The 15,239-nt window shown below is 56.4% G+C and overlaps 1 protein-coding gene across 7 annotated transcripts in view; it reads right to left on the minus strand.

Moving 5' to 3' along the window:
- LOC105490534 (adhesion G protein-coupled receptor D1) overlaps nt 1-15,239 on the minus strand; it is a 188,416-nt gene that overhangs the window by 33,890 nt on the left and 139,287 nt on the right. For 6 of the 7 annotated variants that reach the window (XR_011608646.1, XR_011608645.1, XR_011608648.1 and 3 more), the window contains 2 exons: nt 2,868-2,971; nt 1,939-2,050 (listed from right to left, as the gene is read on the minus strand). The exons of the other annotated variant lie outside the window; for it this stretch is intronic. Coding sequence is in view for 2 of the 6 variants with exons in the window: in XM_011756278.3 (XP_011754580.2) it covers nt 1,939-2,050; nt 2,868-2,971 (216 nt within the window). In the remaining 4 variants the exon portion in view is untranslated. The remainder of the gene's footprint in view (nt 1-1,938; nt 2,051-2,867; nt 2,972-15,239) is intronic. 7 annotated transcript variants of the gene reach the window in all.

Genomic DNA, 15,239 nt, shown 5'->3' on the forward strand with positions numbered 1-15,239 from the left:
GATGGAGAGAGACAGGCCCTGAACTGTGCAGCCTCAGATCCTCCTGGGGCTCCACCCCTCTGCTCCCTGTGAGTCCAGGTGCTGGGAAGAGCCAGGGCTTGTCCCTTAGCTCTAGATAAAAGTCCAGGGAACCAGAGCCCAGGAAGGAACACAAACCAAGGACCCCAGGACAACCCAGCTCTGCTGGTGCTCCAAGTTGTGTCCTTCAGATGTGCCCAAGTCATTAGTTCTCAGAGAAGGAATGTATGAGCCACTAAATGTGTTTCTTGTCATCATGATCTGTTATGTATAGATAAAAAATAAGACACACCTATTATTTTTGTTGGCTCAGCGACCCCTGGCCCTGTGTCTTCCAGGACCAGCTACCCCTTTCCCTTGGGGAGCAGCCCCTCCCCACCCGAGAGGCTCGGGTGGGACCAACCACTACAATCATCCTCTCCCATCTGGCACAAAGGTTTACCCTGTAGGCACACCCCTCAAACAGGACCAATCGGAGCCCTTCCCTGGGATTCAGACACAGGTCTCTGGGAGAGCGGGACCAATCGGAGCCCTTCCCTGGGATTTAGACACAGGTCTCTGGGAGAGCAGGACCAATCAGGGCCCTTCCCTAGGATTGAGAGACAGGTCTCTGGGAGAGGGGGACCAATCAGAGCCCTTCCCTGGGATTCAGACATAGGGTTCTGGAGGAAAGATGCTCTCCCAGTCCCCTAGGGCCACCAGCTGGGATTATAGACACCTGGAGCTGCTGCAGACCTGCCTCCCCTCCTGGGGCCAGCACACAGTGGGACCTCGCTCCCCAGCGTGGACTTGGACAGGCAGCGTCAGCATCACCTGAATGATTGATAGAAATACAGTATTCTGGGCCACACCCACAGCTCCTGAACCAAAATCTGCACTGTAAGGAATCCTCGCGTGATGGTTCACACCGGAGCCTGAGAAGCATCCAGCAGGAGAGCTTGAGGCCATTGCACACCCTGTCCATTTCACGGTGCATCCAGGAACTTCGCGGATGCTCCCGAGTCCAAGGGGGAGTGCCCGTGAGGGAGGTGCCTGCTGCCACAGGAAGGCGGGTCTGTCCATAGGCAGCAGCCTCAGGACATGCATGGGGACAAAGGGCTCCGCTGGGCAGTGAGGAGGAGAGGCTCTGCTGATCCGCTAGACATGGGGTAAAGCGTTCATCTTCTGTTGGCCAATCCTGATTGCACCCTAAGACCATGGGCTTATCCTGCTGGGTTCCTAAGAGCTTCTGCCAGAGCCAGCTCCCTTTTTCCTCCCACACATGGAGCAGGCAGCCCTCTGTTTTTCTCTTCCATCAACTGGTTTACAGGCCTACGTCACTGCGCTGCTGGGTCACTTCAGAGTCTCAACTCTTTGACTTCTGTGAGGTCTAAGACTTCCTAGGGCCCCAGAGAACTCCCAACTCCATGCAAAGAGCAGGGAAAGGTGGCATCTAGGTCTGCAGGTCTGCTTCGCTGAGCAGAGGTGGCACAACTGTTTGCTGTCAAGCACCTGATGAAGCGCATAGCCTGCAGCTGACAAGAGTCCTGGTCTACCCACACCAGGCCGTCAGCTTGGCCAAGGCCTGTAAGCCCTGTGCCCCAATTCCTTTATCTGTAGGCTGGGAGGATGACAGGTGCTTAGAGGGTGAGATGGCTTTGCAGATGCAAGCCCTTGACACCGTGCCTTGCGCGTAGCTGATGCTAGGCAGTGTGAGTGGGTGGCGGCAGCAGCAGCTTTACCGGAGGCTGGCGTGCAGCAGAGGAACCAGCTCGTGCGCGTCACGGTCTCTGCTTCCCCCGAAAAACCACAGCCCTGGTTGTCTGGTGAGATAGGGTCTGAAATTTGAGTGGAAAAAGCTAGCAGGAGAAGGTGCCACCCAGTGACATCCGAGGAGGCTGGGGAAGGACAGCGCAGGAACAAGGACCTGCGCCCACTCACCGTGCCCGGCTCAAGGTGGAAGCTAATGAGCAGCAGGACCTGGGCCACCAGCACAGCGAAGGACAGGTTGGCATGGATGTGGTAGCGCTGGTTCCGGATGGTGCTCACGGAGCTGAGGACAGAAGCAGGGTGTGAGGCCCGGGCCCTGTGCCAACCCAGACCCCCAGGCTCAGCTCCATGGCCCACAGAGTCCCTGTATCCATTTCTCCAAGAGCAGCCAGAAGGGCTGCTGTCACTCCCTGCTGTGGACCCTCAATGGCTCCCTATTGCTCTTGGATCTGATCCCAGCTCCTTGCATGCCCACCCAGCCCTACACAGTCTGACCCTGGGCCGTGGCTCTGCCCTGACTCAGTTCTTTTCTCTCCCAACTCATGTTCCTGCTTCTCAAAGTCCCAGCTTATTCCAGCTTTGCATAGCTGTTCCCATGCGGTAAACCCTCTTCCGGTCCCTGCATGGCGGCCCGAATGTCCCCCTCAGCATCAGCTTCCTGACCACTGCTGGGACCCAGCTGCCCCCCCTCCCCCGCCCTGCTGCCTCGTGGCGTGATCACTGTGAAGATGTTTGTTCTCGCTTTTGTTTACTTGGTTATTGTCCAGCCCCCATTCAAGCATGTTCTCATCTCTCTTGGGTCCAGTCAGGCCCTCAGAGCCGACCACACGCCTGTGCTGAGGAACGTGGGAGCCAGAATGAATGTCTGAACTGAGGGGAGCTGAGGTGTCCCCAGGCCCATGGCCATCTCCTTTTGCCTGGCTTGGGTTCCACCAGAATTCCTGTGCCTGGGCTGGGGGCCTTTCCAGACCTTTCCAGCTTAGCTAAGCCTGGTGCTCTTACCTCCACAGCCCCTCCCCTCTCCCGTCTCATCCATCTTGAGATCTGGGGTGCAGGCAGGGGCTGAGGGGCTGTTGGGTGGATTAGAAAAGGGGACTCACGACAGCACGGCGAAGGTGACCAGCGTGGCCACCAGGCAGAGCACGGAGAGGGAGCAGCCCACATAGCTGATAGACGACAGCGCCACCTGGTGTCCACGTGCAAGCTGCGGGGAGCAGAGCAGAGGCGTCAGCAGCTGGCCCAGCCACCTCATCGGAGCCTGAAGCTGCAGAGGGCCCAGGCAGGTGCACAGCTGGTCCCGTGTGAGCGTGGTGCTGACCACCAAGCCCTGCCTCCCAGCCCAAATGTCTGTTGCTGCCACCTACAGAGGCTGATGCTGGGGTTGCAGCCCTGGTTCTGTGCGTGCATGTCCAGTGCCCCGAGGTACCCTACAGATCACTCAGGCTCCCTCAGCCACAGTCTGCAGACTGCGGCTGATGGGTTTGGCCAGGAGCTGAGTGTCCTGTCTACACTGCAATACACAGGGCTGCAGACGAAGAGTCAGCCCCGGAGCCAGACCTCCTGGGTTCAAGTCCCAGCTGGGCCATGTCCTGGCTGACAATCTGGGACATGTGACACTCAGCTGTGAAATGAAAATAACGCCCGCTCTCCACCCCCAGTGGCCGCAAGGACTCCATGAATTTACAAACACAAAGTGCTGCAGCAGCTAGGGAAGAGCCGGTTACCGCCCTGGCCCGAGGCCGCGACCCTCCCAGCGCCCGCACAATGGCTGCCGCCTGCACACTGTGGGCCTCAGGAAAGCTCTCTAAATGGACACGGTGGTGATCTCCAGCACCCGTGTCTGCGGGGTCCCAACACCTTGAGGGAATGAGGCAGAGCAAAACACACCTGGGGATGAAGCGGCTGCAGAGCCACAAAGGATCGAACCAAAGCCGCAGTTCACCATCTGCACAATCCAGACGGCGCTCCCTCGGTTCCCAAGTCAGGGCCTCAAGCTCAGACACGTGTGACCCTGGGCTCCAGGAGGCTCCGGGCTCCTAAGCCACAGGCCTGGAAGGGCAGCCTCCCAGCTGCTCACGTGCAGGAGGGCGCCACGTGCTTCCTCCTGTGGTCCGTGGCTCTTGTCAGAGACCCAGCTGAAGCCTGAAGCCTGCATCACGCTGTCCCCGTCGGGCACAGAGACCCCAGTCCCCAGACCCGTGTCCCCCATCCTCTGAGACCCCTGCTTCCAGCTTCCTCCCATGGCATGGGCGTAGGGGGAGTCTAAATGCCTTCTCCCCGATCACCAGGACAAAGGAACAAAAGGAGGCCACTCTGAGTGCATAAGGAGCTGTTGGCAATGACAGAGGAGACACCGCAGGCCCAGGGGACCCCAGCTCAAGGTGAGGCAGGCAGTGTCCTGGACCTCAGGGAGCAACCTGGGGCCAGGGGGCCATGGGAAGCCCGAACGCTCAGTGAGCACCGCCTTCAACTGTGACTGACAGGGAGTGGGCTCACGCCCGAGGGGCTGCAGACGTGCTAGATTCCTGGATGCGTGGGGCTGGGGTAGCGGCAACCTGGACCCTGCAGCCTGGACCTCCCCTTTTAGCAGGAGCTCACTTTCACCCTGCAGGCCCTGGTATCCTCTCTGGGGTCCAGTGCTTGCGGGAGACAGGGCCTTGGCCGGGCCCCTATCAGGAGTGAAGCAACTGTTGCCATGACACCAGCAGCATTTCCCCTGGAGGGGCTCTTTTGTGCTCTCGGGCTCAGGGACAAGGCAGAGAGGCTGAGGGCTGGGCGGAGCCACCTGTGCCGAACGCCAGCTCAGGCCTCAGCAGGCAAGGACCTGGGCACAAGTTCCGATTTCCCTGGGACTGGACTTCCCTCTCCATGGACATCGTGGTTATAATGGGAAAGGTGGGCACTGCGTGGCCAGGACCAGGGAGACGGAAGAATCCCCCTTCCAGGTTCATGACGCCCCAGGGAGAGAAGAGGGGCAGTCACAGGGGAGACCATCAGTGTCCCTGAGGGTGAGAGGGGACTCTGAAGAAACGGGGCCCCCTGTCCCCTCAGGAGAATGGCTGCGATTTCTTGTTCTTGTCTCTGGTTATTGCAGAATCATCCAGTTAGGGGTGGGAGAGCCCCACTATTCCTTCTCCCATGGATAAACCTTTTTCCTTCAACTCCTGGGCCTGGCCTCCCATATTTGAGAGGACCTTCAGGCTGCGGACCTCTGCCTCCTGGGAATCACAGCCACGCCCATGGGCTTCCCTGCAGCAGGTACCACGATGTTCCCTGGGTGTGCGCCTCCATCTCAGCCTCCCCTGACCCTTGTGGGCTCTCCTGCACTGGGCTGGAGGAACTCAAGGTGGAGACTTTGGTGAACTCACACCGACTCTGCCCAGAGCCCACTCCCTATCCCTGCCTGGCAACAGCCAGTGCACCTGGGACGCTGTGGGTGAACAGGGGCCTCCCGGAGGCCCGAGGCTGCCCAGTGCTGCCCATCTCTGCTCCACCAGGTGGGAGCTGAGGTCACAGGTGCCTTCTGCCGGCAGAAGGGGCCTTGTGGGAGGGGAAGGCACTCCTCAGTCACCTGCCGAGTATGTTTGGCAAAACGAGTTCCTCAATAGGCGACACTGCCAGTGCCTTCCCACCACAGCATTCTCGGCAATGGAAACAAACATCTCCATCTGCAGATGGACGGGCCAAGAGCTACTCCCATTAATCGCATAGCCGCAGTGGGTGAAGGGAACTAAATTTCTAGGCCACATTCCCCACGCTCCGTGTGTGACACTCCAGTTTCTGCATGACATTGTTAGCAAATCCCATGAAATGATGTTTCTGGTTTCAGATAGGTTTGGAAAACACTCCATTCTCTGCACCCCTTAGAAGACTTTTTGGATGAATATAAAGCCACTTAAGAGTTCTGAGGATTCTGCAGGTAAAAAACAAAAACAAAAACAAAAAAACACCTGTTTAGCTATGTTTAACTTGGCATTTCTTAAACTCTTTGGAGGAGGAAGGGAAAAGACCCAGTGACAAAAACAGAGATGTGGTTTAAGAAGTGCTGTTTTAGAGGAAGTGAGATTTTGCAGAAATTAAGAATAAAACCAAATAAACTAAGAATAAAACCAAACACAGGACACACTGACATTGTACTGGATATGCAATCTTTCTTTGCTGTCTCCTAAGGCAACAGAAAAGTCTTGTCCCTCACACTGATCTCTGCCTAGAGATGGAAGGAAGGGTCAGTTACAAAAGTTTTGGGCCTCAACAGAGGAAGTGGTTCTTGGAAACGAACATCCACCTCTGCAGCAGTCACCAAACTGAATTCAGTTAAAAACCAATGGAGGACACGCGCAGTGGCTCATGCCTGTAATCCCAGCACTTTGGGAGGCCGAGGCAGGCAGATCACCTGAGGTGAGGAGTTTGAAACCGGCCTGGCCAACATAGTGAAACCCTGTCTCTACTAAAAATACAAAAATTAGCCGGATGTGGTGGCCCACACCTGTAATCCCAGCTATTCAGGAGGCGGAGGCAGGAGAATCACTTGAACCCAAGAGGTGAAGGTTGCAGTGAGCCAAAATCAGGCCACTGCACTCCAGTCTGGGCAACACAGCCAGACTCCATCTCAAAAAAAAAAGAAAGAAAGAAAAAGAAAAACCAATGGAAACACTGCTAGTGAAGGAAGGAAAGCAGTGGTGTCCAAAAGCCTGCCTGGCCCACTGCCCTGGGAAGCCCCCCTAAGAGATGCACCCCACACAGGTCTCCACCCCACAAGGCCCTGGCTCCTCCCCACTCCTGAGCATCTCTGCTCTACCCAAGTTATCTCACGTCCCACCAGAGGGATGCATGTCACTCTCAGACACCACGGCTGCATTTCATGGGGTGTCACCTCTCCCCCAGGGACATGGGAAGCTCTGAGGATGCAGTCCACTTAGGGAAGCTTTTCCTACCCCATCTCGCAGCTCTGAAAACAGCAGTGAGCACTATTGGGCACAATGGTAACCAGAGGGATTTGCTGAAGGCGTCAGGGGAGAAAGAGCCCTCACATCTACCCATCTGACTCTGCCACTGATTCAACAGATTTCCTAAATCTACATCACTGATTAATAATATCTTTTAAATTGAGAAAATAAAGCTTTAGCTCATCTATTTGCAAATGCAGTGAGGTTCCAGTGGGCTGATATGAGAGTTCGCTGCACACTGGGCTGCAGTTGGTCAGTCAACTCTCTAAAACATCTTAATCTCCATTCTCAGCCACCCATTCTACTGGGAGTTTCCTACAAATGGGAGCCTAGCCAGACCCACACCTACCCACTTATGCTGTAAGCCTTCCAACCATATTATCAATCAACCTTATTGCCAACTAACCACACCATCAACCAACCCATTGTCAATCAACTCACCATCAACCAACCCATCATCAATCAACCTTACCATTAACCAAGCCTACCATCAACCAACCTTACATTCAAATGATGCACCACTAGCTAATCTGACTATAAACCAACTCCACCATCAACCAATCCACCATCAACCAACCTTAACATCAACCAACCCCTCATCAACCAGCCTATCAACCAACTGTACCATCAATCAACCTGACCATCAACCAAACAGACCATCAACCAACCTTACCATCAGCCAACCCATCATCAACCAACTCATCATTGACCAACCTGACCATCAACCAACCCATCATCAACCAACTCCACCATCAACCAACCCATAATCAACCAACCTATCAACCAACCCATCATCAACCAACCTGACCATCAACCAAACCAACCATGAACCAACTTTACCATCAACCAACCCATCATCAACCAATTCCACCATCAACCAACCCATCATCAACCAACCTATCAACCAACTGCACCATCAATCAACGTGGCCATCAACCAAATAGACCATGAACCAACCTTACCATCAACCAACCCATCATCAACCAAGTCCACCATCAACCAACCTTACCATCAACCAACCCATCATCAACCAATCCATCATCAACCAACCTGACCATCAACCAACCCATCATCAACCAACTCCGCCATCAACCAACCTGACCATCAACCAACCCATCATCAACTCCACCATCAACCAACCTGACCATCAACCAAACCAACCATGAACCAACCTTACCATCAACCAACCCATCATCAACCAATCTACCAGCCAATTGACCATCAGCCAAACCCACCATCAACCAACCTTACCTTCAAGTAATCCACTATCAACCAACTCTACCATCAACTGACCCATCATCAACCAAACTCATCATAAACTGACCTTCAACCAACCTACTATCAACTAACCTAACCATTAACCAACCCATTAACCAAATGCATCATAAACCAACCTATTAATCAACCTGATTATCAATCAAACCCATCGTCAACCAACTTTACCTTCAGCCAATCTACCCTCAACCAACCTACCGTTAACCAACCCTATCTTCAACCAACCTTACCACCAGCAAACCTTACCATCAACCAACCCCATCATGAACCAACCCCATCATCAATCAAGTTTCTTTACCATATACTTTTATCAAACCCACCCAAAGCCAGCATCATGCCAGGCACAATGGGGAACACTAAAAAGAAAGACATATGGCTCTTCCCTTGAACAGAGCTAATAGCCTGACCAGGCAGCCTTGAAATGATTGTAAGAAACATAAGGCCAGATATATTGAAGGGTCACATTTTACATGGTGCTTGAGTTTTAAGGTGAGCCCACAGGTAAAAATGATAGATGATCAAAATGACTTTTGAAAAAACTCCTGAGATCCCCCATAAACTGGAGTCTCCATGGCTTTTGCACGTAACATCATACATTATTCTTCCACACAAGGGTCTGAATAATGAGGCAGACTTCAGGAGGGATCAAGAAGAAACAGCATGCACACGTCAGGGTCTGCAAACCTCTCTGCTTCAACACAGCTTTCAAGTCCACAGAGTGGCAATCTAGGTGATCCCAATAGTGACTCACTCCCTTCTCTTTACTACAGGCACATTCTAGTTGTAACACACATTCAGCCATGGATTTGTCGTTGTATTACTTAACCCTGCAACCCGTGTTAAACATTAACTCCACCACCACCTGCACATGGCCTGAGGAAACTGGAAGGGAGGGAGGGTGATCTGAGGGAGGCAGAGAGAAATACTGAGTGGGTGTTAGGAGGGAGAGGGCTTCACACAGGCCTCAATGCTTGGGCAGGAACCTGACGGACAGGACAGGAGACAGCCTTCTAGACCAGAGTGATGTGAGCTCTGACAGTAAGTTCCATGAAGACAGGTCGATTGTCTTGTTTAATTCTGAATCCCCAGGGCCCGAGAGAGGATCTGGCAAACTGCAGGCATCATGGAGAACCACAGAAGAGTAGTTGGAAATGACAGAAACAAGGTCCCTGCTGCTTGAAGGCATCGAATCCTCAGAACAAGCCTGTGAGTGGACAGCGTGGTTTCCCTTTACAGATGAGGACACTGAGGCAGCCGCAGTAAGTGACTGCCCACCACCACACAGCTGGCGAGGGGCAGGGCTGGGGTTGACCCCTGATGGCCCCTGCTTCAGCAGCAAGCATGTATTCGGCACCTACTGTGTGCCAGGCATGGAAGTCTCATCGCAGTGGGGAAGTGGGTAATGAACAAAGACGTGGATGTGTAAACGTGAATAAATACCTAAGGCTGCCAGTGCCGTGTTAATGAGGCTATGATGGAAATGCACAGGGGCGGTGGCAGAGGTGACTGCAGAGGGACAGAGGGATGGTGGCCCTCACACGGCTATGATCTGAGAAAGGCCCTGACCCAGGCCCTTCCCTCTCCCTTGGAGCGCCCACCTCCGAGTCCTGTTGGCTTCTCAGCCACGACACGGCCATCTGTCCCGATCCTCTTTCTGACTGATTTCTAGAGCCCCTGCCTTGATCTCTTTGGCCTCCTGGGACTCCCTGGTCTCCCCGCAGCACCAGCCGCATCCTCTACCAAGTCCCTCCTGGCTTGGGCTCCGCTGTACACTGGAGCCTCGTCCCTCGCGGCTCACCCACTCCACGGTGCCTGAGACTCAGACTCAACCCTCCATCACTGCCCACGGCTTCTGAGGCCCTGCATGCTCCAGCCCCAGCCCATGCCTCTGACCTGCCTCCATCCACCCTCTCCTTTCATCATGGGAAAGCAAGACCCTCCCTGCTGGTTCAGTAGAGGGGATGGGACATGGGGAGCTGGTTCAGTAGAGGGGATTGGACATGGGGAGCTGGTTATGAAGGTGAGGGAAGCCCTGAAAAAGCAGAGAAGGCAGTGAGGCAGCCCAGACAGCGGCCACCACGGAAGGACAGCGGGAGAGGTAATGGCAGCAGAGCCAGGCCGGGCCACCAGCAGAAGCTGGAACCAGACTAGCCTGCCCAGGTGAGGCTGGTGTGGGTGTGCGGGGAAGGGTCTGCATGCAGGGGCTGGAGCCACAGGGGGATGCCCATGCCAGCAGGGGCCCAGGTAGGAGGCTGGCCCCTTTGCCCACCCCAGCACCACCATCTCTCCTTGGTTGGACTTGGCAGGAAGCCAAGCATAGAGCAGAGAGCAGGGCGAGCGGAGGATGGGTTCCTGGGCACAAGAGCAGGACCCCCGGGCTGGGTCCACACTCCACCCTCACACCACCCCTTGAACTAACCCCCGGCTTTGACGCCCACCCTGTCCCAGCCAGGCTGGCTCCTCCCTGTCTCTGGTCCCTCAGCGGCTGGCACCCAGGCTCTCACGGGGCTTGTCTCCCCTTAAGGCAGCCCTCAGTCCCTGGCTGAGCTGCACTCCTGCCCTTGGCTCCTGGACAGCACGAGCGACCAGGCCCTGGTGGATCTGTGACTCCAGGCATCCCTGGTTTGGCGGCCGTCCCTGGCCATAGGCAGCCGTAGCGTGTGCCAGCAGCATGCAGCCAGCCTCCCGCTGGGCTGGGTCCAGTTGCTGGCACATTACACGTCCGCTGATAGAAATGAGCCGACAGCCCGGGGACAGGTGGAAATGAGCTGCTCGGCCACTTGAGGGGTGCTGCGGGACGGGAGAGGACTGGCCACAGGCAGGAGATCTTCCCCGAGGACCCAGCTGGGCTGCTGTATGTTTGAGTAGATGCTGGGACTGGCCTGCCTCGGGCCACCATGACCCTGTTGAAAGAGTCAGCTGAGGGGACCATCGCCCCCTTGTTTTCCAGACCGGGAACCCTGGGGGCTCCTGCTGCCTCCCCTGGCTGCACAGCTTGTGCATCAGTCTGGGGCCAGCTGGGAAAAGAGAAACCACTCCAGACTTTCCAAGAGTGGAACGTTTGACTCAGGGAATTGCCAACTCTCGGGAGGGGAGAGAAGGGGGACCTCACAGGGGTAGTGAGGTGGCCCAGGAATGTGCCATGCCACAAATCCCCAGTGGAAGCCAGATCTACAGACTGTCCAGCAGGGCTGCAGCCACAGCAGAGGCACAGCCACTGCCCGAAAAGCCACCTGTAGCAGTGAGAGAGAAGAGCTGTTGGGCCTCCTCCCCTCCCATCACCTACCCCATGTGACAGACCTGGGCCTCAGCACAGTGGTCGGCCCTGGGAGGCAGAGCCGGGCAGCAGGAGGCAGGTAGATCTCAGGGCAGAACCCAGGACTCAACATGACTGGGAACTCAGGGCCCAGCCCCTGCTGTGCCCCAGACGACAGCTGCTTTAAATAGCTGTGGTGATGTGAAACTGGCCGGGCAGTGCCACCACGGGAACCCATCCTCACAGGTGGAGGTGGGATGTGTGGCACAGGATGCTGGTCGTTTGCTGTGGCCAAAGACCGCCATCACTTCAGTGTCCACCCATGGGAGAGCTACGCAGTGGTTAACACGGGAAGATGTGGCTCTGTATACCCCGAGAAGGAGCAACCTCCAAGATACGTGGATACATTTTTTAAAGTGTGCCATCTTGCGAGGCATGGTGGTACATATCTCTAGTCCCAGCTACTTGGGAGGCTGAGGTAGGAGGATCTCTGGAGCCCAGGAGGTCAAGGCTGCAGTGAGCCGAGGTGGCGCCACTGGGTCCAGCCTGGGCCACAGTGTGCAACCTTGTCTCTAAAACAGATAAACAGTAAATAAAAATGAAGGGAGCAGTCTTTATAGTTCACCACCCTTTGTTTAAAGAACAAATCGGTTTGCATCCATTGAGGTACAGAAAATTTAAAAAACAAACAAAAATAGAACAAACAGCAAACCAGGGCCCCAGGCTCAGCAACCGCATCTGGAATGACAGAAAAGCAAGCGTGTGTCTAGGCCGCTGCTCTGGGCAGGGCCGGGAGGCAGGAACGGTGGCCGTGACCGTCAGTTTCCATTCTCTGCCTTCTGTGTGCTTGCATTTTCCCACATGCGTGTATCATCTTTACAAACAATTCAACCTACAGAACCCCTCTATCTCCTGACACCCCATCTTCCTGTATGTCCCAGAAAGAGCCCTCAAGCTCCTGTCCCCACTCCTAACATGGGGGCTGGCAACTTCTCCTAGACGGCCCACATCCCCACTCTAATTCCCAAGATTCAGCACACTCATGACAAAAAACACGTGCTGACCAGAAACCTGGCTCGCTTCAGACATCAAGCTCTGACCACAGCCTTGCAGCCCACAGCGGCCCCGCCAAAGCGACCCGATCCCTCGGCTGGGCTATGCATCCATCCGCCCCTGGAACGTCCAGTCTGACCCCCGACCATGTTCCCAGTCCTGGCCACCCGGCCCGCCCCCAGCCCCACAGAGTGAGACCCCAGTTCTGAGGGTAGCCCTGAAAGACGATCCCCCGAGACGGGATCACCCCAGAGGCTGCTGCCAGCTCCCTCTGCAGAGCGGCTCAAGCACAGCACAGCTGCTGAGCAGACACTGCTTCGGGAGAATTGGGGAATAAATGAAGCAACACCTGCTTCTCCTCTAAAAGGAGCAGCCTGGGTCTGGCTGGAGGAGGCAAAGGCAACTGGATTTGTCAAGAGAGTCAGGGGTGGAACCCTCAGAACCTTGAACCTACGTCTCCCTGCCCCCAGGACTGCGAGGTGCCCAGGCAGGGCTGGGGCTGAGCTGACAGCAGAGCTGAGCCCGGCAGCTCCCGGCTGCTGCTCCACCCGAAACACAGGTTTTCACCTCTGAGGTCCATTTCCCAATGTCCTAGGTGGCCGGCAGCCTGAGAGCCAGGGGCACTGACGGGAGAGATGGGGGTGGCAGGTGTCGTCCCTGCTCCCAGGGCTCACTCAGCTCTCCACTCAGAGAGGCACAGGCCACAGGTACGGGGAGGGCCCTGGGGGCCAAGAATGGGCGTCTTGAGGGAGATTGGAGGGGCATGGGAGGGGTGCGTAGGGTGGGAGACAGGAGGGGGTGGAAGGATGCATGCCCCTGCGCCTCCTGCCAGTGAGCTCCCAGCTCCCATCCCCAGCCCAGCTCTCAGCAGCCCAGGACAGGACTTGGGAAAACTCACCCGTGAGGCGGGGTGGGAACAGCACACACCCGTGCACCTGGAGGGTGCTGGTGGAATGGTAAGGAGCCCATCCAGAAGGACCCAGCGGGCTTTGCCCACCACCCTCTCCTTCTGGAAGAACTGCAGAGGCTGGGAAATTAGAAGGGATGGTGACAATTTTCTGGGTCTCTAAGAGGATGGTACCGAGGACAGATGTCCTCCCCACTGGGCCGGAAGACACTAGTGAACATGGCATTGCTCAGGGAGTCAGGGGGTGGGCTGCTGAACAAACCAGCTTCCTTGTTACTCCTGGGCAAGGCAGGACACACTTCTGCCTCCAGGATTAGAGGGGTCCAGGGATGGGTGGAGGGGCCTCTCCTCTGAGCCCCTCCAGCCTCCATAGTCCCCCCATCCCCATCAACAGGGCAACAGACCACCCTGCCCTGGTGCCCACAGCCAAGGACTGAATCTTCTTATGAAGAGTGAGTGGAAGGAGACTTGTGGCCATGAACGGGTTAATGCTGGGATGGCTGCAGTCCCAAGTGCAGTAGCCAGGCCTGCTCCACCCCACCCCACTCCCACTCCACTCTCACGGGGTCCTCAGGCCAGGACATCCCCAGGAACTTCATACTCATGGCTCACTGTGACCTCACTCTGTCAGGCAGTGTTTGGGGCTGGGTGCTGAGGCTGGGTGCTCAGGGCTAGGTGCTCAGGGCTCGGTGCTGAGGCTGGGTACTGAGGCTGGGTACCGAGGCTGGGTGCTGAGGCTGGGTGCTCAGGGCTGGGTGCTGAGGCTGGGTGCTCAGGGCTGGGTGTTGAGGCTGGGGACTGAGGCTGGGTGCTCAGAGCTGGGTGTTGAGGCTGGGTGTTGAGGCTGGGTGTTGAGGCTGGGTGCTGAGGCTGGGTGCTCAGGGCTGGGTGTTGAGGCTGGGTGCTGAGGCTGGGTACTGAGGCTGGGTGCTCAGGGCTGGGTGTTGAGGCTGGGTGCTGAGGCTGGGTACTGAGGCTGGGTACCGAGTTGGGTGCTCAGGGCTGGGTGTTGAGGCTGTGTGTTTCGGCCTGAGTGGTGCCTACTTCTCCCTCCTCCGATAACCACCACAGCTCCACAAGGAAAGTGTCCCACCCATGTCGCAGCAGGGAAACTGAGGCTCAGAGCAGGCACCTGCTCAAGGCCTCTCAGCACATCACCAGGAGGGACCTGTGTGTCCAGCTGGCTGGGAGGCAGAGGGGCCTCTACTGACCCCAGGTGCATGCAGGAGGTGTTATTGGGAGGTGGTCTGGCTAACATTCGCACAGAGACCCCATGGAGGGAGCCTGTTTCTGACTTGAGCTGTACATGCTGCAGCTGCTGGCACCACTGTTGGCACAGTCTCGCCTGTGACACATCCTCGGGACCGCAAATACAGCTCAGAGTGGTTCTCACAGCTCCCAGCAATGCTATGTAATTCAGGCCCTGCCACTGCCTGCCCTGTGCCCTTCCCTGGAGCCAGAGCCTGTCTGAGGGGCTCAAGGCTGCACCTGGCTGGGTAACCGCAGGGCGCGGGGCCTAGAACGTGGGTCCGGGTGGAGGCCATGCCGTTCCTGCCTCAGGAAGGCGTGGTGTGCCCCCACGGTGCCCTTCCTTTCCCACCCGTAGCTAGATTTAGAAATGCCCAGAAAAGCCTGCAGTTGGTTTCGGGACACGGACTCCTCTGACTCAGAAACCACAACCTCAAATGCCTCCGAGAGGCAGGGCGTCAGCTCAGGAGGGCAGCAGGGGCCTGCAGACATAACCCCAGGTGGGACTGTGCTGCCAAAACGAGCATGCTCCCTCCCACAGTTCGAACCAAAGTCCTTCTCAGTGGAGATGCCACTCTCCCCCCCAGAAAAGAGCAGGAAGCATTTCACGGTCTCCTAAAAGCAGAAGAGCAATACGAACATGATGAGGGAGGACAGCTGCTTGTGGTACAGGGAGGCCATGTGGACCGGGGGGCTCTGGGGACCTCGCCCGAGCACAGGGGTGGCAGCCACTCGCCTCCAGCGTCGTTTCCAGCCAGAGGGGGAAGCCTAGCATGGCCAAATTTTC

This window comes from Macaca nemestrina, chromosome 10 (assembly GCF_043159975.1).
Source record: "Macaca nemestrina isolate mMacNem1 chromosome 10, mMacNem.hap1, whole genome shotgun sequence".
NCBI classification, from domain to species: Eukaryota; Metazoa; Chordata; class Mammalia; order Primates; family Cercopithecidae; genus Macaca; species Macaca nemestrina.